Genomic DNA, 20,690 nt, shown 5'->3' on the forward strand with positions numbered 1-20,690 from the left:
TAATCTTTTGTGGCCTGAACAAAATCGGTTTCTAGTTTTCATAGCTTAGATATTTCTACCTGCTTTTGTAAAACCAGATCTGTGTTCTGAAACTTTTCATTTTGTTGAAGCCACTTAATTACTGGAACACATTTATTGTAATTACAATAGTTTAAAAAACAAATTCTAATCTAAAGGAAAGAAGTTTGGTTTTTTTTTTGTCCTGATTGTTGGAAGTTGAAAACCAGATACTCGACAGCGTTAAGAAACAGGTTTCAGGTTTTATTGAATGAGCCATGCAGTTTACTGAAGGACATGTGACATGTTGTATGATGGCTGTTTTGGTTCTGTACATGATCGAGAAACTGCAGCAGACACACACACAAACAGCAGCAGCAGCAGCTCTGCTTCATTTCTGTTGAACAAACGGGATAAAAGTTTACAGATCTACATTCGGGTTGAGGGTGGAGCTGAAGAAGGCTGAACCAAATCTAAACTTCTGTATCTTATATTTATTATATGTTAAGACAGATGTGAAGATATGTTCTGAAATAATTTCATAGTTTTAAACACGCGGTGGTCAGCTCCTCCTCCGCCTCGTTATGAGATGATGCTGTTTGTAAAACGACACAAAAAACTTTCAGACATCACTGAAATCCTGAATGCATCTTTCTCTCTGGTATTTTTCTTCACACAGTGAAAAATGAAGTTTTTATTTCGCATGTTCCATCGAAATCAAGACAACTAAACGCACCACGCTGTTGTGCTCGACTTCAATAGAAACCCACGAGATGCTTCAAATTAAAAATGGAGGATACTTCTATGTGGTGTTAAATGTTTAGTCCAAACGAAAACTAAAAACTAATTCTTTACAATTGACAGATTTTCTCCATTCAGGATAAATGCACTTAAATTGTTTTTCACATTAAAATAGTTGAATGTGTTCAGAGCTGATGAAGGAAGAAAGAAGGCAATGAAAGGTTTTTAGTTACAGGGACGAGTTTCATCAGTCTTTGGTCCTCGTCACACTCGCCAGACTTCACTCAGAAAAATAACTATTTTAGCAGCTTTCTGTATATTCATATGAAAGGCTGCTTTTGTCTGAATCAGATAGTGAACATCAAAACAAATGTCGAGAGTTATTCAGAATAATCCATTTCCAGAAAAACATCATTAGCCATCATGTAAATGTGATAAGAATGTTCTGTTTTCAGTCACTGAGGAGAGGACGACACTGAAGTATTGAAACCCGTCCCTGAAGCAGTCGAACGTGACGTGATATAAAAGCACTTCTGAGGCCCAAACGCCTCCGACTCTCGTGTTGCATTGATAAGTTTGTACCTTCTGTACATCTCAAGGCATCTGATTCTTTGTTTTGTTTTGTTTTTCACAGGGAAACTGACTCATTTACAGACATACGTACATATTCACAAGTTTAAAATAAGAATATTTACTATTTAAGTTGCTTTTCTGGTAAACTTTAGTCACAGCTGCATCTTTGTGAAGCGCGGCGGCGTTTTAACGGTTAGCAGGATGTAACAGGATGTTTTTACAATAACATCTGTGCTTTTCTATAGTGGTTAAAACAAAACGATCAGAACAATTAAAACTGTTAATTAACCAACAGTAATACTAACATTTGGCTTTATTCCAGTGAATACTTCACAGCTACAGTTAGCTCAAACAGGAAAACGGCTAACTGATTTTTCCTGATAGTTATTTACAAGAATAAAAAAGTAAAACTTGATGTTAAAATATAGTAAAAAGTAAAACAAAGTGTTGGTTAACTAATTAGCCCATTAATCTCTAATCTAATCAGTTCTAGTCACATTATTCTTGCTAACTAGTTAATACAACTAGCTGCTTGTTAACCATTGATACAGGAACAGTCTAAAACGTGAGTTAGTTTACCTATTAGCATATTTTTTGATAAATAGTTCAAATGCTGAAGTATTTTTATGTACAAACGATCCACTGGAATAAAGCGCTCGAGTGTCACCAGCAATAATTACACAGCTAAAGTGTTAACGTACAGACAAGAAGCTTCTGGAAACGTCTCGTCAAGGAATTCGTTTTAGTGACACTGTAAAAACTCATTCACAGGAATGTTTCTCACGTCGAACGTTTGTTCGATATGTTCACATAACGAACACGTGTTCAGTTCAGCGTCACACACAGACCTATGTTAGTGGAACTCGGACGATGAGGTTGTTGCATAAATCTATTACAAACTCGACTTCACTGCAGATGTTTCCGGTTCATCTGAAAAAGTGTCGTTCGTTACACTGTAGAGTTTCGTTGTCATTAGCATCGTCATGTTGTGTACAGACTGTAAAAATTAACTCGTGAAATTCAGACTAAGAAAAAACTGGAAAACTGGAATTGATCCTCCACAAACAAGCAGGTCAAATAAACCAAGCTGACACGATGAGCTCTACGCTGATGTTTTTTCACCCGACTGATAAAATTTGTTTTAACAAATCTATAAATTTGGGAAGGCAGCATTTCGCACTGTTCAAGAAATCTTTGATAAAAATAATGATTTTAATCAATTTTTGTGTGAAAACCACACTGAAGCAAAAAGTAAACTGACACAATCCTGTCAATATTAGTTGACGTTTAACCTTTGAGGATTGGATTTGTGATGAAGGCTTCAAAATCTGAACAAATGTTACAAGCTAATTTCAGGAAAGATCACAGCTTTAAACCAGGTTATTCCACCCTCTTCACTACGTTTTTAAATATGAAACTTTTTTAGTGCAAAATCAAAAAAAAAAAAAAAAACTATCGTAATTACACTAAACTAAAGTTTAGTTCATGTAGGTGTCAAAACAATTAAAACTAAACATGTGGACAAATCAGAAACTGGTGTCAGACAGAATCTCTGTTCATGTTGTGCTTTTTCTTTTAGTCTTTTCTCAGTTTTGTTCTTTAAGAACCACAAAACAAACCTGCCTGTGGTGTTGGAGGCTTCGTCTGATCTTTAAACTTCGTGTGAACTGTTTAACATTTAGTTATAATTTTACATTTTAACTGGGGTCCCTGTTGTTGCTACCACTTATTTTACTCGGAGGTTTTTCCTACTGAATATTTCTGCTTTGATTTGACTTGACAGACCTCACAGTTGTGACTTGGAATAGTTAAAAGAAAAGTGTCTCATCATTATGAGAGATTTTTTTATGATAATCAGAATCTCATAATTCTCAGTTTTTCTGCCTGTGTCTGAGTAAACGTGGGCACATTCAAATCTAGATTTTATTAAATTAAAAAGAATATTAGTCAACTTCAACATCAGGTGCCTCTCATGTTAACGGTGCCTAAAAGTGTTTTCATTATTAAAATTTACAGTAAAAACAAAAACTAAAAGTCATTTGGTTAAAACGTAAAACTAATGCTCATCACAACTTCTTTAGGGAGTTTGAACCAGTGAATGAATCAAACGATGATTTCTGACTTAACAAACGTTAATAGTTTCAGCAGCAGTTTACCTTTAAACAGGAAACCCGTTGTGTAGTGCTCAGTGTTTCTTCGTTCATGCTGGTTCAGAGTAAATTTGTCTGAGTAACCAGAAGGTGGGTCTCTGCAGCCTGTTTAGTGTTAGTCTGACATGGAAACCTGTGACTGAACTGTACATTCCCAGCTGCACATGAATGCAGCAGCCAGTCTTGGACCAAAAGGGTCTGAGAACCACGATCCGTCGTCTGTTGATACCGTCCTTCGAGAAAAATCTGTTAGACTTCAGGAGACAGACGAAGTTTATGAGAGAAAATCCAGTAAATTCTATCAAGGCCACGTTCAGGTTCTGGGTTTCCATCAGAAAACTGGAAACTCTTGATTCTGAAGAGGCCTCTGTCAGATGGGAGAGCTGGTTAAAGCGTAAACGTCAGAGTCTGGCGGAGTCGGTGCCGTGTCCGGTCACATGATGCCGTTGGTGACGTACTGGAAGGAGTCGTACAGCTTGGTGGTGATGGAGCGCATGGACCCGTCCACCATCTGCTCCACCAGAACCTGCAGCTGCTCCTCGGTCAGACACATGTGGAAACGCTCCTTCAGGCCCCGGATGGTGCTGGAACCGTGGAAACAGGGAAGGTGGGAACCTGGAAGAAAACGGAGGGAGGTGCAGTGAAGCTCTGTTCAGCCCAACTAAACCATCTTCAGGCATCAGAGATGGTTCTGACAGTTGATTCTGTTCTGGATCTGGTTCTAAATATGCTGATTCATGAGGCTCTAGCACCAAATAATTATTGGATGTTTTGTTCCCGGTTTGGGTTTTTGTGGTTAAGCAGACGATCTCGATCTAAGGCTGGTTCTACATTGTACTGTGACCCGTTCCCTCCAAACACCAGTTACTAACAGAAGATTTAAACAGAGGCTGATTTAGCTTCAGATTTGAATTTTAATGACTTAAAGCCAGATCCAAAAGGGACCCAGCTGTTAGTGTGTAGCTGTTAGCGGCTGGTTAGTGTTGTGGTAACATCACCGCCTCCAATGTGGGAGACTGGGGTTCAAATCCCAGCTGTGGCCTACCTCAGTAGGGGTCCTTAGTAACCTACCATTGTAAGTCGCTTTGGATAAAAGCGTCTGCTAAATGTATGTAATGTAGTGTGTTACCTTGTTGCATGATCTCGACTATCTGCAGCACCTTCTCCATGTGTTTCCTGGCAGCGATCAAACCCTGAAGCATCAGCATCTTATAATAGATAAACATGTCTCCGTCCAGACCCCCCATCACCTGAAAGAGACCGACTGATGAGTCCAGTTCACAACTAGAAACTAAATCTGTTCTCTAGAAGAGCATGGTTTATCACATGTAATACATGAGGACATGTTTGGTGTCGTTAACTCACATCGACGAACTCTGACGTCAGTTTGAAGGCGGACGTCTCGAAGCCCAGATTTCGAGGAGAACTGGAGAGGATGAAACCAAAGTCGATGTGGATGATGTGGCCTTCAGAGTCCAGTAGGATGTTCCCGTTGTGTCTGCAAGGGCAGGCACAAGATGTTGTTAGCCTAGCTTAGCACAAACAAGGGAAGTGAGAAGGAACTGACTTTGAATCCTTTACTCAGGATTTACTATGTGTAAAATGAAGCAGACTCCTGCACATGCTCATTATTCCTCCTTTAACATATTGTAAATACTCTAAAGAACAGTTGAGTAACGTTCACCTGAAAATACACTTTTGACCTACACTCTATACTGTCCCTGAACGCCTCAGCTCAGGCTTCAGCTTCTGTGTAGACAGTTAAAGTTTGGGACTATTTGAAACTGTTGGGAACATGTACGCAACAGCAGGTGTTGATCACTAATCACACGTGAATTCGGTTTCAAAGATAATGTGATGGGTCTGTTTAGGAATAACCTGAGCACTGCTCACAGCTGAGCTGGAGTTTTTCTCTCACCTGTCTTTGACCTGCAGCAAGTAACAGATCAGACTGTACCCGGCGCAGCTCTGCACAAAGTTCCTCTGAGCGGTGAGGAAGGCCTCAGTGGTGAAGCTGCCGTGTTCCTGCAGGAAGTAGTCGAGCAGAGACAGCTGACTCTGTTTACGCACCTGAGGGACATGAAACACTGCAAATTAATCTGAGAACCATCTGAAATCCACAAAGTTATCTTGTGGTGTTTGAATCTAAACGAAGAGGAGAGGGCTGAGGTGTCTCATGTACCTGGTGCAGAGAGACGGCGTTGAGGACCGGTTCGATCATCCCGCTGTCTGAAGACATCACCAGGATCTTATACGGTTTGATCCACAGAGGAACTCGCTCCTGCTGCCAGATCGACTGAGGACACAAGCACACGTCATGTTACTGACACTGAATCGTAATAATAATAATAATGTAAGAGAAAGTCAGAGGAAACTAAAGTTTCAGTTAACAATAAAAATGTTGTAACTTAGATAGAAGCAGTACCAACGTCAACAGCAGCTCGTATTTAAACCAGTATTAAACCAGTGACTGTGTCGTACCTGTAGCTGTTTGAGGACCTGATAGGCCAACAGCTCCTGTCTCAGGTCGTCTCCACACTTCACAATGACCGACAGTAACCTCCAGTTTGGGAGGTGACCGTACGGAGACGCTTCTCTGATCCGCCTGCAGGGAAAAACCACAAACTGCAGTCAGGAGCCAGTCGGCAGCTTCCGTCACCGCTACTGGTACAGGAAGAAGAAGAAACTCTACAAACAACCGGGAGACTAATCAGCTGGACATGAACACAGATTCACAGAAACCAGGTCAACGTGTAAGCACGATGTAAACACACTGAAGGGTGAAGCAGAGCCTCCTCTCTCTCCTTTACCTGACTTTCTCCTCCCAGGGTTCTTTGAGGGCCACAGCTGACGGGTCCTCGGGGTCTCTCCTGAACGAGGTCGGAGTGTGAGCGAGGTTCTCCGACAGACGGCGTCTGAACAACAGAGAGAAGAAAAGAGGTGTTGTTCGTCCAGCTTCTCTGAGTCGCTGTTACATCATCAACAACTGTATCCAGCTGTTTGACATGTTTCAATCGATCCTCGGATCACAAACTCATCAACGTGCCGGTTCGGGTCCAGTGTCACTGTGGACTCGCACGTTTTAACGTTTCGCAGTGATCCCCGTATCTTATGATTCCACAGTTCAGCTGCTGAACTGAAAGAATCTTTGTGAAGCAGCAGATGGAGACGAACAGGTTTAACGTAAAGGATCAGTGACGGAGCTCCGCTAACGATCGCTCTTTATTTAAATACTGACCTTCATCAGCTAATAGATCGGTAGTTTTTAACTGATGTCAAACCAAACTCTTGGCGCTACAGGAAATACAAACTTTTTTATTTCAGACTTTTCTAAACAAATATTTAGAATTCAGTGTTTAATCAAAGCTGCAGAAACTCAGGTCTGAAACTAGGAGAAATGTTAGTTTGTGCAAAACAAACTGGATCTTTAAAAGTTCCAGCTGGCTGTGGACCAGTTTTATTGTACACTAATGCACAATAATCAGATCCAGTGGTTCTGATGTGGTTTTGTTTTTGTACCTGATGTCTCCGGCGGCGATGAACACTGGCTCTTTACTCTCCAGACTTGTGATGCTGTCGACTGAAAACTGACTGATGTTGTCGCTGCTGCTGGTCTGAGCCTCGGCCTGAAACAAACACACCAACAGAAATGGGTTTTTATCTCTCATTAAGAAGCTGGACCAGAATCATCACATTTTTATTTCTACGGAGCTTCCTGAAGGAATAAAAACTAAAGTGACACCAAAGTGTCGTGTGTTGATATGTTTTCAGCGTCTGAATCCGTCTCTCACCTCCACCTGCAGCTGTCCGATGTCGTCCGTGGCCCACGCCTCGTCGTCGTTGTCATAATTCGGGACGGTGGAGAAACTTCCTGCTCTGTGCTCCGATGTCATCCCGTTAATGCTCGCGGGACTGATGCCGCTGCCGCCACAGTCCAGGTTCTCTGCAGAACGAGCCGAACGGATTCTGGTCTCCGGGATCCGAACGGGAACAGGAGACGTCTCGAAGCTCTCACACTCTAGAACCTCCACGTAGATGATGTACGGAGCCTGAGGAGGAGCAGAATCACCGCTTGTAAACAAACTCTCCTGAAACCCACGTGTCCCCACTTGTGCCTCTGTTTGTTCAGTCCGCTGTCACCTTGTCTTTGGAGTTGAGGACCACGGCCTGGGTGTGGGGGATCCTGCAGATGTGGTGCTGGTGTTCAGCTGTGGGCAGCCACACTCGGGCCGGCAGCTTGTGGTTGAGCAGCGACAACTCCGAGATCAGCCGCTGGGTCTTCTGCTCTTTGGTCGGCAGCGTGGCCAAACGCTTCCCGATGCAGAACAGAGACTTGACGAACTCCCGCTGAGGACGGAGACGCTCCGGCTGAAGGTCACAGGGACAGAGGGAGGTCATTTTCAAAGTTCAACGACAAAAAGATAAAAGCAGTTATGCACTTAAACATAACATCCACCACTGAGCACTGCACCATGTGTTTGTTACTGAGCTCAGAGTTAGAGGTGGTTGAAGTTTCAACAGTCTCTTCAGGCACGTTCCTGCTGTTCAGTACAACATGAACAAAAGTCCAACCAAAAAACGAACCCTTTAAGAGTCGTGATCTTTGTTTGTGAGCCGGTTTTCAGCCTGTAATCAGTCTGAACTGTTCTGGTTCAGAGAGACCACATCACAGACTGTAAACCTGTAACAGCACGTTTGGTTTAAATCACAGAAACACGTTTGACTTCATCATGTTTCTGCTGCAGCTCGTGAAAAACTAGCTCTCCTCTGAATTCCTTCCGTCACATTACTGAGCTGCTGTTTCACCATCATGTGGTTTAAATCCTCCTCCACAGGCCTCCTGGTCTCTTCCTACTCCTCCTGCCCACTCAGAACCAGGTCTGAGGTTCAGCGGAATCATCAGAGACAGGAGAGAAGAAGAAAGATGCTGACAAAACGAATCTCCCTAAAACACAGAAACCTCCAGCAGAGTCAGAGACGGTGACAAAACTAAATCACAGCTTCACTGGACGTAGTTACTGAAACACAACCTCAGACTGTTCTGTCAACTCTTCAACCTCCAGGCATCAACATGACGCTGATGCTTTTCTTCATCATGCGACATGTAAACACATCTAAAAGGTTTAATTAGTTAATTAGTTAATGTTTCCTCTGCAGCCTGGCTGTAAACCAACTCTCATCCATCCTCCTCCTCTTCTCTGTAGCCACGGCAACGCTCCTCCTCCTCGACGAAGAGGAGTCAGATATTCATGCAGCAGGTTTTTAATGTCACCGTCTCCTCTTCTCACTGTGTTCACTGTGTTTTTATTCTTCAGTCAGAGGAACTCAGAGTGTGTTTGACCTCAGCCAGCGTCGACTGAATGATTTAAATGGAATTGATCTATACTCTATCTATACTCACAGCATTCAATACCAGGCTGGAGCTTTTTGGTTCAGCACTTCCTGTTCATTAGCTCTTAAACTGATCAGACGCTGCACAGGTTCAGTCAGATACTAATCCAAAATCCAGCAATGATGGAGGAGACTGGGACCTACGCGTACATTACTGAATGAGATTCAGGGGTTCAGACTCTGAATAAAGGTCTCTGTGTTTTTACAGTACAGTCTTACCTGAAAGTCACAAAACCACTAAAAAAAAACAAAACACTAAAACAGTCTCAAAGATGCAAAGACTCAGTAATCAAGACTCAAAACCACCTTAAAGAGACCGAATACCCCACAGAGGGACTGGAACCTGAAACTCCAAACCAGCACTGTATCTGACTTTTGGATCCTCTGGACCAAACACAAACTGCAGCACTTCTTTTCATGCTTGCAGAGATTTTCTTTATCAGGAGGTCAGAAGTTCAGCGTCAGTTCTAGTTTTGTTCCTTCCGTTTCTGTTTTTTCTTCTTTTTAAATACGAAACTGTGGAAACTCTGACCTAACAGCAGTTTTCTCTCTCTCTCTCTCTCTCTCCATCCCCTTCTCTCATCTTTTTAATTTTCCGTTTTTCTTTTTCGCGGAGGAAAAGAAGAAAAACAGACTCAGTCTGGATCAGAGCCAGTGGAAGAGCTTCAGTCTGCACGTGACTGAACCACCGGCCAAGAATGTGATGAGTTCAACAACACAGACGTAAAAACATCTGATTAAAATCTTTCTGTCTTGTAGTCGTCGTCCAGAGTCGCAAAGTTGAAACCAGTTCTGTGTCATGTTACCGCAGATCAACGCTGATAAAACATTAAACCAATAACAGCTACAGCAGGTTCGGATTTTTATCTCTGACAGCAGAGAGACTGTAAAACATTTACATTTAGTAAAATGAACCAGCTCCTGTTAGAAGTGAACCCACTGAAAAACTAAAAACATCAAGATTTTCAGGCAGGTTTCTCTGACATGTAAAGATATTTAAAGAGGTTTTTTCTGCAGACACTAAAATTAAAGAAGTGCTTTTCATGATTTCAGTAGTCCGTGTTCCGTCTTTTGGAAAGTGAAGTAAACTGAGTTCAACTTTAGCAGCTTCTGTTTGCAGTAAGAGAATCATCACAGAGTTACTATGACACTGAATACAAATTAAAATGTGCAGATTGTCAGGCAAGTTCTGCTAGTGACAGAAGCTTTTAGGTTTTAGCTTTGTAGTGATGTGTCACTGCTGCAACTGTTGATCATGTGGATAAGCAACGAACCACAACAACTGCCTTCCTGTTGTTAGGACACGCTGCACACGTGTCCCTCTGCCCTCTTGCACTGTTCATCAGCTCACACATGAAAACAGCAGAACAACAGAAAAACCTAATGAGTATGTGGTTGTCGTGGTTTTATCTTGTTACTAAAGACGAAGCGGCTTGGTGCTGCTGGTTTGTCAACGGGCAACGTTGCTGCTGTGTCATCATCTCTTGCTGATGAGAACGTCTGAAGCGTTTCTCTCCAACACGGCTGCTGATAATAATACAAGACTGTAACGTCACAAAGTCCAGCTGAGGCTCATTAGTTTAAACGGTTTGATTATTAACTGAGGTCCTAGTACTGATGAAAAGGGGGTTCATCCCAAGGGAACGTGTGTCATCCTACTGTTTAAACCCAAACTCCAGAACCTGTTTGACACTCCTTCATACTGAGTCAGTTAGATAAGATAAGATAAGATAAGATAAGATAAGATAAGGGTGGGATCCCAGGTGGAGTGTAGGTTCTCTGGTAGAACCGGTGCCATAAATCCTACAGCGGTTATCGTTTATGTGATCAGTGAATAACACAGATGCTTATACTCTGTAGAGGAGCTGAGCGAACAACCATTACAAAGACAAGTCGGGAATGATGTAAGAGACGATGTGAAGGGAAGGAAGACAAACTGAGGACAATGAGACAGGTCTGAACCCTCCAAGCTCAGTCGCTGAACTAAACACAGTATTAACTACATGTACTAGTTTGTACTGTGTGAGTGAACACACCGTTATTCACACTGGCTCATTGATGCTTCACTGATTTCACTGCTGAATCACATTAAACTGAAAACACTGGATTCATTCAGATGCTTTATTTTTTATATTTGATTATGTTGTAAATTAAATCTTTAATGGAAAAATGATTCTTTTTGCTGAGGGAACAGTGGTTGTTTGGATTTAACCAACACTAAACCTGAGGCGATGAAGCTCTTACAGTATCTGAACCATCAACGCACTTATTATTATTATTTACTTTCTAGGAAACATGTTAGTTTTTTTCCCCAGAGTCCAGAGGTTCAACACATCTGAGAAGCTGAAGTTTTTTACTAAACTTACGTTCATTTTCTGTTGATTAACTAAATGAATTATTATTATGAATCTAATAAATCAGACTTGTTTCACTGGCAGGTTAATCAGCTTATTGTTAAGAACTTATTTAATTAGAAGTAAATACATTTTAAAATATTGTTACTGAAGAGCTAAAAGGTAAAAATGTCTCTACCACTGATAATAGTCCACAGAAAAGGAAATAAATCATTAAATAATAATTAAACTGGTCCTCACCTCCTCGTGAACCGCCTCCACCTTCGGGTTACTCCCCGTCCGCCGGAGCCCAGCTCCAGGCCCGCTGTTCACCATGGCTGCATCGGACTTGGATCTCTGGTGGGTCTTCCTAGAGGGGGAAACAAACACATCGGCCTCCCCGGGTACGGGGCTGTCTGGGGAGGGAGCGGTGGACAGGGAGGACGAGGAGGTGGAGGTCTCCATGTTGTTGCTGTTGTGCCTGCGGTGACAGCGGCGGTGGGATGGAGACGACACCGGACTTTCAGAGACAGAAACCGCTCCCGAAGCGTCGGACGAAGCAGCAGAAGGTTTGAGTTCGTCGGACAGGATGAGTTTTCGGAGCTTGGTGCCTCTCGAGTGACGCTGGGTGGAGATGTGCATGTCGGAGGAGTAGGCGCCCAACAGCCAGGCGGACAGCAAAGAGAAGGTTATACTGCCTCTGCAGCGATGGATCTGAGAGAGAAGACGGCTTTAGATCAAATGTCTACACCCAGTTTCACCGTTCACCCTTCTGGACTAAAAGCAACAAAATTAAATCTGGATTCAGACTTTAAATGATTCTTATATTCAGTATATTATATTAAATAACGCTCAAACAACTGATCTTGGAAGGCAAGTGTTCCCTCAACCATCAGACAGAATCCCAAGGAAAGGGCAGTAGTTCATCCTGGACAAAGTCCTGACACCTCTACCTGAGTTCCTGCAAATGCTTGAGGAGCTGCAGCCATGTTTGTCTGTCACTGCACCAAACCTCTACATGGTGGCAGCTTTATGTTTCCTGTCAGTACCAGACCACCGGGGGCTACCCTCCCAGGTCTGGCACTAGGATAGGAGCCTGGTTTCTCAGTTCTAGGAAAAGCGGCTCAGTCTGAGGCTTTCCCACAGATGATGTTTGGTGTTCCCAGAGCAGAAGCAGTAGATGTGTGTGTCAACAACTAAACTATCATCCAGACACCCTGAGCAAATACTAGGCTGAACTTAAAATAATCTGTTCAGTCAGAACCAATTATCCGTTTGTCGTCCAATGACTCACCAGGTACGGCCTGATGGCGTCGCCCACTTCCGTGTCCATGTGCACGTACATGTTGAGCAGCTGTGGCAGGTAGAAGTCCACCTCGCTGTCGGGGAAGCTGAAGAGGCGGTTCCCGATGTACGCCTGCACACCTGGCTCCTTCGACTTGTACAGGTAGGCGATCGCCATGGAAACGTCAAATAGCTTGGACTCAAAGAGGCGAAGAAGCAACGACTGTTTAGACGATGATGATGATGATGATGATGATGATGGCGGTGAGGAAGACCCAGGCTGGACTGAAGGATGTGGGTCTTGCTGTGAGGTACCACTTTTTTGTTTGTGTCCCTCCTTAACAGAACTCCCCTCATCCTCCTCCTCATCTTCCTCTTTGATGGACCTGGAGTCCGGGCTGTGCCACTGTGGACCGTGCTCTGTGACATCCGTGTAGTGTTGTTGTTTGTTGTCCAGCTGTTGCTGTTCAGGCACTTCCCTGTTCTGCAGCTTGACCTTCAGAAGGACTTCCTGACAGGCCTTCAGAGCTACTTCAGGGTCGATCACTGGAGCAGAAAACAGGGAGATCAACAGTAAACTGAGGACTTGTTATTGCACTTTAATGTCTCACATGTGAAATTTGTCCTGACAAAACTCATGACAACTGAATCAACCGCTTCCTGTTTACAACTGTTAAAATGTGACCAGTAGAACAACAGCTGTGTTTTCGTAGTGATGCTGTAACAGAAACTGATCTGATCTGAAGAATCATGACAATGTGTTTTACTCAGGGAAGTTTTCATTTAACAGGATGTATAACAAACAATATTCATCTTAGATAAAGGAACCTTGGATATCAGGGATACTGGGACCTTTACTGGGACCTTTATTGGGACATTTACTGGTGGCTACTACTCCCAACCATTGTTCCAGTTTGACTCGGTTCTGACTATTACAGGAAACTCTTCAGTTTTCAGTTGTCACCAGATGTTTTTGTCAAGTCAAGCTGGAGTTTGTTTTGTCTTGTGGCTCTGACTGTGTCCTCTTTACCTTGGTCGACCCCCAGGTCCATCTCCATGGCGTCCTCGGAGATGACGTCCAGCGGGGGACTCGGTCCTCGCGGGTCGCCGCCGCTCGACATGCCGCTGCCGATGCCCTCGCTGGCGCTGCTGCTGCCCAGGCTGCCGGTGCTGCCGATGCTTCCGCTGGGGCTGGAGCTGCGAGGGCTGGCGCTGGGGGAGGACGGCTGCTCGCTGTTGGGCGGGGGCAGCTGCAGCTGGGGGCGGGGGTGGTGGTGATGATGATGATGGTGGTGGTGGTGGTGGTGGTTGGGGCAGTCTGAGGAGCTCTCAGAACAGGACGAGGAGGTTGAAGAAGAGGAGGAAGAGGAGGCACTGGAGGGGGAGGAGGGGCAGGAGAAAGTGGTGGGAGAGGAGGAGGCTGGTGGAGGGGGTGGGGCCGAGTGGGCGGGGCTGTGGTGGAGCGACGGCAGAGCCGGGGACACGGAGACCTCGGTGTCGGCCATGTTGGAGCAGACCTGGAAACAGGACACAGAGAAACTGGTTATAAAATCCTCCAGATTCAGCAGCTGATCATTTAAATGTGCTGATGAACGGTTTCATCAGAGCAACAAGGAGGAAACGAGGAAACTGCCTAAATTAGCAGAAGTGAGATTTAGAAACTCCAGGTGTCTCACAATGCGACAGGCCGCTCTGCAAGTTCCTGGTTCCTGTACTGGAAATACCTTCTAACAGAAGAAGTCAGATCGAGTAACAGTTTGTGTAACTGACAGAATGAGAAACACGTGATCACACGGGTTTACACAGTGATCCACAGTGATCTGTAGCTCATGTTACACACATACAAACATGTATAAACTGTGTGTGAGTGCAGTATCTGAGCTGATCCGTGTTGTTTGCGTGTTCATGTGACTTGGCTTTGTCTCTCACCCACGCCTCAGTGTGTGTGTTATGTAACACCCTCCTGCCTGCACAGCAACCTGCCATCACAGCTGAATATCTGTGCACCGTTCTGCCTCCACGCGTCACCGACGCCTCACTGCGTTCAACAAGTTATTTCTTTATTTTAATGTAGTTAATTTTCTAAACTGTGGTTTAAATGTGGCTCACGTATTATTAAAGAAGAACCTTTGGTTTTGAAAATCGACTACATGATGAACGAAGCTCCAAAACAAGAGGAAGACGACGCCGAGGGAGACGGGTTTGTCTAAAAACTGAACATCCTGAAGTCGTCTGCAGCAGCTGTGCGGAGGTTTGACAGAAATCATGACAACACCGAGTGTTTGTGTCAGCGTGAAACTCATCATCATCATCATCATCATCATCATCATCATGTCTGCTGGAGGAGGAGGTTTCTATTCTCTCTCTAATTTTCCTCTGGTTTCACAGACCAGCAGCTGATCCAGTTCTGCCTCCATGATGATGCTTAAGAGACGATTCTGTCTCCATGACGATGAGTTCTGAAAGGATTCTGTTACCGTGACGTTGAACCAGCTGCCTCCTCAACTTTCATCTTTTTGTTCCTGTTTCACAAACACTGAAGGTCAAACAGGAAACGGGTCTGATCGGGGACAGATCAACAAGAAGCAGTAGACAAAACGACGTTTCAAACGTCTTCAGAAAATCTGCAGCAACAACAGAATAATGATAAAAAATGTAAAACCTTAGTGTTTATTAATAAATAAGTTTAAAGCTGAGACCCGTTATAAATGAATCAAACAGTCGCACTTAAACATAAAAACCAAGTCTGCTCATACAGCTGCCCTACGGCCTCCTGAGGGTCGTGAACGCATCATATGACAAACAGGAGGACGACACCGATCACACACAGCTGAGAATGATGTCATCACAGCAGAGTGTGTGTGATGGTTTCCAGATGTGAGGCGTGGGCGGCTTCACACACACACACACACACACACAGTGTTTACGGTGTTTTATCACGGTCGTCCACTATTAAAGTCTGTTTGTGTTCGTTTCAACATGTTGAAATTAAAAACCAACATTTTGAACAACAGGACAAAGAAAAACCAGCAAATCTGCACGTTTCAAACCTGAGGACACGACACATACATCTGAGGACACGACACATGAATCTGAGGACACGACACATGAATCTGAGGACACGACACATACATCTGAGGACACGACACATGAATCTGAGGACACGACACATGAATCTGAGGACACGACACATGAATCTGAGGACACGACACATGAATCTGAGAACGACACTGATCTGAGGAAACGTACACATGAATCTGAGGAACACAATACATCTGGGACCCACACATACATCTGAGGACACGACAGATTAATCTGAAGGACACACACATTCATCGTTAGGACAACACATGAATCTGAGACACGAACACATAACATGCTGAGAAACACGACACATACATCTGAGGACACGACACATGAATCTGAGGACACGACACATACATCTGAGAACATGTGTTGGAAAGAACGGTGACTTCACCCTGACCCTCACTTGTAAGTCGCTTTGGATTAAAGCGTCTGCTTAATGACTAAATGTCAATGTAAATGATCAGTGTCTGTGTGACGGTCACGTTAAAAACACCATTTTCTGACTGGAGTTCTGCATGAAAATATTTGAAAGTGGGAACGTTCTGCTCGGCTGACACTAGTATGAAACCAAGAGGCCTGAACACACACACACACACACACACGGTGACATCCCAGTGACATCACAGTTCAACAGTTCAACCTGCTGCTCGAGTGAAGCGTTTAATCCAGTTACACGAACACGATCACAGCTCTGTCGGTCACAACCTGCACGTTAACGACTCGCCGTGGGACCAGGACCAGGTCGACGTCACCTCAGTGAAGCCGGATCAGTGAATTCGTTCTCAAACCACAAGTAATAAAGTTTCATTCTACAGTTTTGAGCTCGTGTTGATCAGTTGGTCTCATGTTTCTTTCTTTGTGCTTCATTCTTTTTATTTATCTGATGTTTTAAGTTCCTGTTCAGGTTTTTAACAGAAACCTTTCAAACAGATCCAGAATCCAGTGTTTACACTTCTAAAGCTGCCACATGGTTTGATTAACTCAGCTTCAGCTTCACACACGCCTCAGAGAAACGACCGCAGCAAACGATCCGTTCACGTCCAACAGTTACTGAGTAGAAACCTGTTCCCGCCTCAGTAAAGACACATTCAGTGGGATCAGATCCAGAAGATCCTGATCCGTGATGGTCGAGTCCAGCATCTAACAGACCCAAAGGAAAAACTGGTCTCAGCATGTTGAAACTGTTGGATCTGCAGGACCTGTTCACGCTTTAGTCCAGGCTCACACAGGACCCAGAATCACAGGGGGATCCGGGATACGTGTCCACTAAAGCATGGCACAGTCCACATCCAGACCTTCTAGGTTTGAGTGGAGACAGGACTCAGGAATGTTGATTAAATGCTCTGAAGTCCAGTTTCAGTGGGAGGGAACCATGCAGAGACCTGGACCCAGATATTCGTCTGGTTTTTATTAACCGAAGCTGAATAAATCAGAGTGAGAACAGGATCTCTCAGACCTGAACTCGGCTCACGTATCGGCACCGACTCTCAGGATCAGATTTCAGCTCTGATATAAAGTTTCCACAAAGAAACAGGAGGTCAGTGAACGCAACGTCAGTACGAACTGATGGAGGAGGGGGTGACGTGTGTAGTTCAGGGCAAAGTGTGAAGTTTATCAGCGTCACAGAGAACCAACAGAAACTTATCTGTTTTAATATCAATAACTTTAACTTTTAATGTTTCTGTTCAGTTCAGGTTTAAAGTTGAAATGTTTTCAATTAAAAACTGATTAAAACCAATTAAACCAATTAATGGAGCATAAAAAAAAGAAGCAACGAACGTCTGGACGTCGCTACAGAGACCTGAGCTGGTCCTCAGAGCTGAGGGGTAGTCGGTAAACATTCGATAAACGGGTAGTCGGTAAACGGGTAGTCTGTAAAAATTTATTCAGTAAACAGGTGGTCTGTAAACGGGTAGTCTGTAAAAAGTTAGTCGGTAAACGGGTAGTCTGTAAAAAGTTAGTCGGTAAACGGGTAGTCTGTAAACGGGTAGTCTGTAAAAAGTTAGTCAGTAAACGGGTAGTCTGTAAACGGGTAGTCTGTAAAAAGTTAGTCGGTAAACGGGTAGTCTGTAAACGGGTAGTCCGTAAACGGGTAGTCTGTAAAAAGTTAGTCGGTAAACGGGTAGTCTGTAAACGGGTAGTCTGTAAAAAGTTAGTCGGTAAACGGGTAGTCTGTAAAAAGTTAGTCGGTAAACGGGTAGTCTGTAAAAAGTTAGTCGGTAAACGGGTAGTCTGTAAACGGGTAGTCCGTAAACGGATAGTCTGTAAAAAGTTAGTCGGTAAACGGGTAGTCCGTAAACGGGTAGTCTGTAAAAAGTTAGTCGGTAAACGGGTAGTCTGTAAAAAGTTAGTCGGTAAACGGGTAGTCTGTAAAAAGTTAGTCGGTAAACGGGTAGTCTGTAAAAAGTTAGTCGGTAAACGGGTAGTCTGTAAAAAGTTAGTCGGTAAACGGGTAGTCTGTAAACGGGTAGTCTGTAAAAAGTTAGTCGGTAAACGGGTAGTCTGTAAAAAGTTAGTCGGTAAACGGGTAGTCTGTAAAAAGTTAGTCGGTAAACGGGTAGTCTGTAAAAAGTTAGTCAGTAAACGGGTAGTCTGTAAACGGGTAGTCGGTAAACGGGTAGTCTGTAAAAAGTTAGTCGGTAAACGGGTAGTCTGTAAACGGGTAGTCTGTAAAAAGTTAGTCAGTAAACGGGTAGTCTGTAAACGGGTAGTCTGTAAAAAGTTAGTCGGTAAACGGGTAGTCTGTAAAAAGTTAGTCAGTAAACGGGTAGTCTGTAAACGGGTAGTCTGTAAAAAGTTAGTCAGTAAACGGGTAGTCTGTAAACGGGTAGTCTGTAAAAAGTTAGTCGGTAAACGGGTAGTCTGTAAAAAGTTAGTCAGTAAACGGGTAGTCTGTAAACGGGTAGTCTGTAAAAAGTTAGTCAGTAAACGGGTAGTCTGTAAAAAGTTAGTCAGTAAACGGGTAGTCTGTAAACGGGTAGTCTGTAAACGGGTAGACTGTAAAAAGTTAGTCAGTAAACGGGTAGTCTGTAAACGGGTAGTCTGTAAAAAGTTAGTCGGTAAACGGGTAGTCTGTAAAAAGTTAGTCAGTAAACGGGTAGTCTGTAAACGGGTAGTCTGTAAAAAGTTAGTCAGTAAACGGGTAGTCTGTAAAAAGTTAGTCTGTAAACGGGTAGTCTGTAAAAAGTTAGTCTGTAAACGGGTAGACTGTAAAAAGTTAGTCTGTAAACGGGTAGTCTGTAAAAAGTTAGTCTGTAAACGGGTAGACTGTAAAAAGTTAGTCTGTAAACGGGTAGTCTGTAAAAAGTTAGTCTGTAAACGGGTAGTCTGTAAAAAGTTAGTCTGTAAACGGGTAGTCTGTAAAAAGTTAGTCTGTAAACGGGTAGACTGTAAAAAGTTAGTCTGTAAGTTAGTCAGTAAAAAGTTAAATCATTAAACCGGTAAACAGTTAAAATTAATCAGCTGATCATCAATATTTGTTATTTATAGAGATACAGACAAAAAAGACTGAAGAGAAACAGACAGAAAGAGGCTGGGGGGCTTTTAGAGGCTGGGGGGCTTTAAGAGGCTGGGGGCTTTTAGAGGCTGGGGGGCTTTAAGAGGCTGGGGGGCTTTAGAGGCTGGGGGGCTTTTAGAGGCTGGGGGGCTTTAAGAGGCTGGGGGGCTTTAGAGGCTGGGGGGCTTTAGAGGCTGGGGGGCTCTCACCTCTCTGCCCCTGGGACCAGTTTCCTCACGAACCGTCCCTGGAAACAGACAAACCGGAGAAAAACCTCGGAAATGTTCCACAGAGTCCTGAAAACGTTGAGGGGGGGTTACCGGGCACTGAGGGGGGGGTTACCGGGCACTGAGGGGGGGTTACCCGGGCACTGAGGGGGGGTTACCGGGCACTGAGGGGGGGGTTACCGGGCACTGAGGGGGGGGTTACCGGGCACTGAGGGGGGGGTTGGGGGGTTTCTGGGGTGTGGGAGGCGGCAGCAGGAGGAGCGGAGCCGCTCCCTCCTGATGAAAACAAACCGGGGGCAGGAGGCGGAGAGCCGGACTGCAGCAGGCCCACAGCCCCGGGATTCAACACCGGAACCCCCGACCAAAGACCCGGCTCACGGCGTCTTTAACCGGGTCGGACCGGACAGAAACACCGAGAAGGAGGACACCTACCCGGACACTGAAGCGCTTCACTCCGCCGTCAGGACTCCGACGCTCGGGTTTGGATCCGGTCTTCGTCAAGGGGGGGGGGGGGGGTCCGTGGTGAAGCCGAGTATCTAATCCAGGGTTTAGTCCGGGTCTACGTCCAGGTCTTCAGGCTCTGAAAGAACCCATCTGGTGCAGGTTTTCGTGGCCTGGCTCGGCTCGGCTCGGCTCTGCCTGCTTTAAAGCTGCGGTGACGCAACATCCGTCAACGCAGCCGCAGTGCGGCACGGCCCACACTTCCGGTCAGCCTCTACCAAATAAAAGCATTAAGGCAGTTGGTTAAAGATTTGGTTTCACTGTACATTAATTTAAATATTAGCTAATAACTTATAAAATATATTTTATTTAGGTCAGTTGCTCATTCCTAACAAATAATTTGTCAAGTCAGACCTCTGAACACGGTCATGGTTTATTGTGCTTTAAGAAAACAAAGAGATGATTTAAGGAAATAATCTGTAGATTTATGAATAATAAAAACAGTCCCACGTTTCCTCTTTATGTATTTGTGGCTGTACGGTTTAATTAGGCTCATGCTCAAGATATTTTAAGCGTAATTGTCAGTGGAGTTTGGTTTGACAACACACGCTGCAACAACTCTAAAGAGGTTTTCTAAAAACACACACATCTGACTATTATTACAGGAGATGTTAGATTATTGAATTACTTATCTTTTGACTTTAAACTACAAGGAATTGAAAACATTATATTCAGACCAATATGAGAAGTATGAATACTGAAATGTTATTAATGTTAAATTTCTCTAGATGAGCTAAATAATCTGTTTATAATCTGCAGTTTTATGTAAAATCTCTAAACTTCACAATTTCAACATAATGAAGCACAAACCTTTATTTTGAAGTCTGTGATTTATGGGTTCCGGTTTAACTCCATCTAACTAGACTAATGTTCTGGATTTGGTTCCGTTTCCGTTTGGACAAAAATATTT

At 43.9% G+C, this 20,690-nt stretch overlaps 1 protein-coding gene across 2 annotated transcripts; it reads right to left on the reverse strand.

Annotated features, from left to right (window-relative positions):
- Positions 1-240: 240 nt before the first annotated feature.
- Positions 241-20,295, reverse strand: LOC113155168 (phosphatidylinositol 4-kinase beta-like). 2 transcript variants are annotated; one of them, XM_026349725.1, is made up of 14 exons: positions 19,712-20,295; positions 13,500-13,986; positions 12,480-13,015; positions 11,447-11,899; positions 7,602-7,829; positions 7,253-7,510; positions 6,981-7,087; positions 6,272-6,376; positions 5,943-6,066; positions 5,644-5,757; positions 5,380-5,531; positions 4,827-4,959; positions 4,591-4,711; positions 3,895-4,076 (listed from the first exon to the last, which is right to left on the reverse strand). In XM_026349725.1, the coding sequence occupies exons 2-14, from the start codon at positions 13,972-13,974 to the stop codon at positions 3,895-3,897; spliced, it is 2,988 nt and encodes a 995-aa protein (XP_026205510.1). In that variant the 5' UTR covers positions 13,975-13,986; positions 19,712-20,295. The 2 variants fall into 2 exon arrangements, with proteins under 2 accessions (XP_026205511.1, XP_026205510.1); XM_026349726.1 differs by lacking the exon at positions 19,712-20,295 and having other exon boundaries at positions 241-4,076; positions 13,500-13,974.
- Between the last annotated feature and the right edge of the window lie 395 nt (positions 20,296-20,690).

This window comes from Anabas testudineus, chromosome 11 (assembly GCF_900324465.2).
Source record: "Anabas testudineus chromosome 11, fAnaTes1.2, whole genome shotgun sequence".
In the NCBI taxonomy this organism is placed as follows: domain Eukaryota; kingdom Metazoa; phylum Chordata; class Actinopteri; order Anabantiformes; family Anabantidae; genus Anabas; species Anabas testudineus.

What these genes read in the sequence shown, in the direction of transcription:
- LOC113155168 (XM_026349726.1), bottom strand. Translation starts at nt 13,974, where the DNA reads ATGGCCGACACCGAGGTCTCCGTGTCCCCGGCTCTGCCGTCGCTCCAC. An exon ending in GGACCTGGGGGTCGACCAAG is followed by an intron (nt 13,016 to 13,499) that starts GTAAAGAGGACA and finishes TTTCTGCTCCAG; the next exon opens with TGATCGACCCTGAAGTAGCT. An exon ending in ATCGCCGCCGGAGACATCAG is followed by an intron (nt 6,377 to 6,980) that starts GTACAAAAACAA and finishes TCTGTTGTTCAG; the next exon opens with ACGCCGTCTGTCGGAGAACC.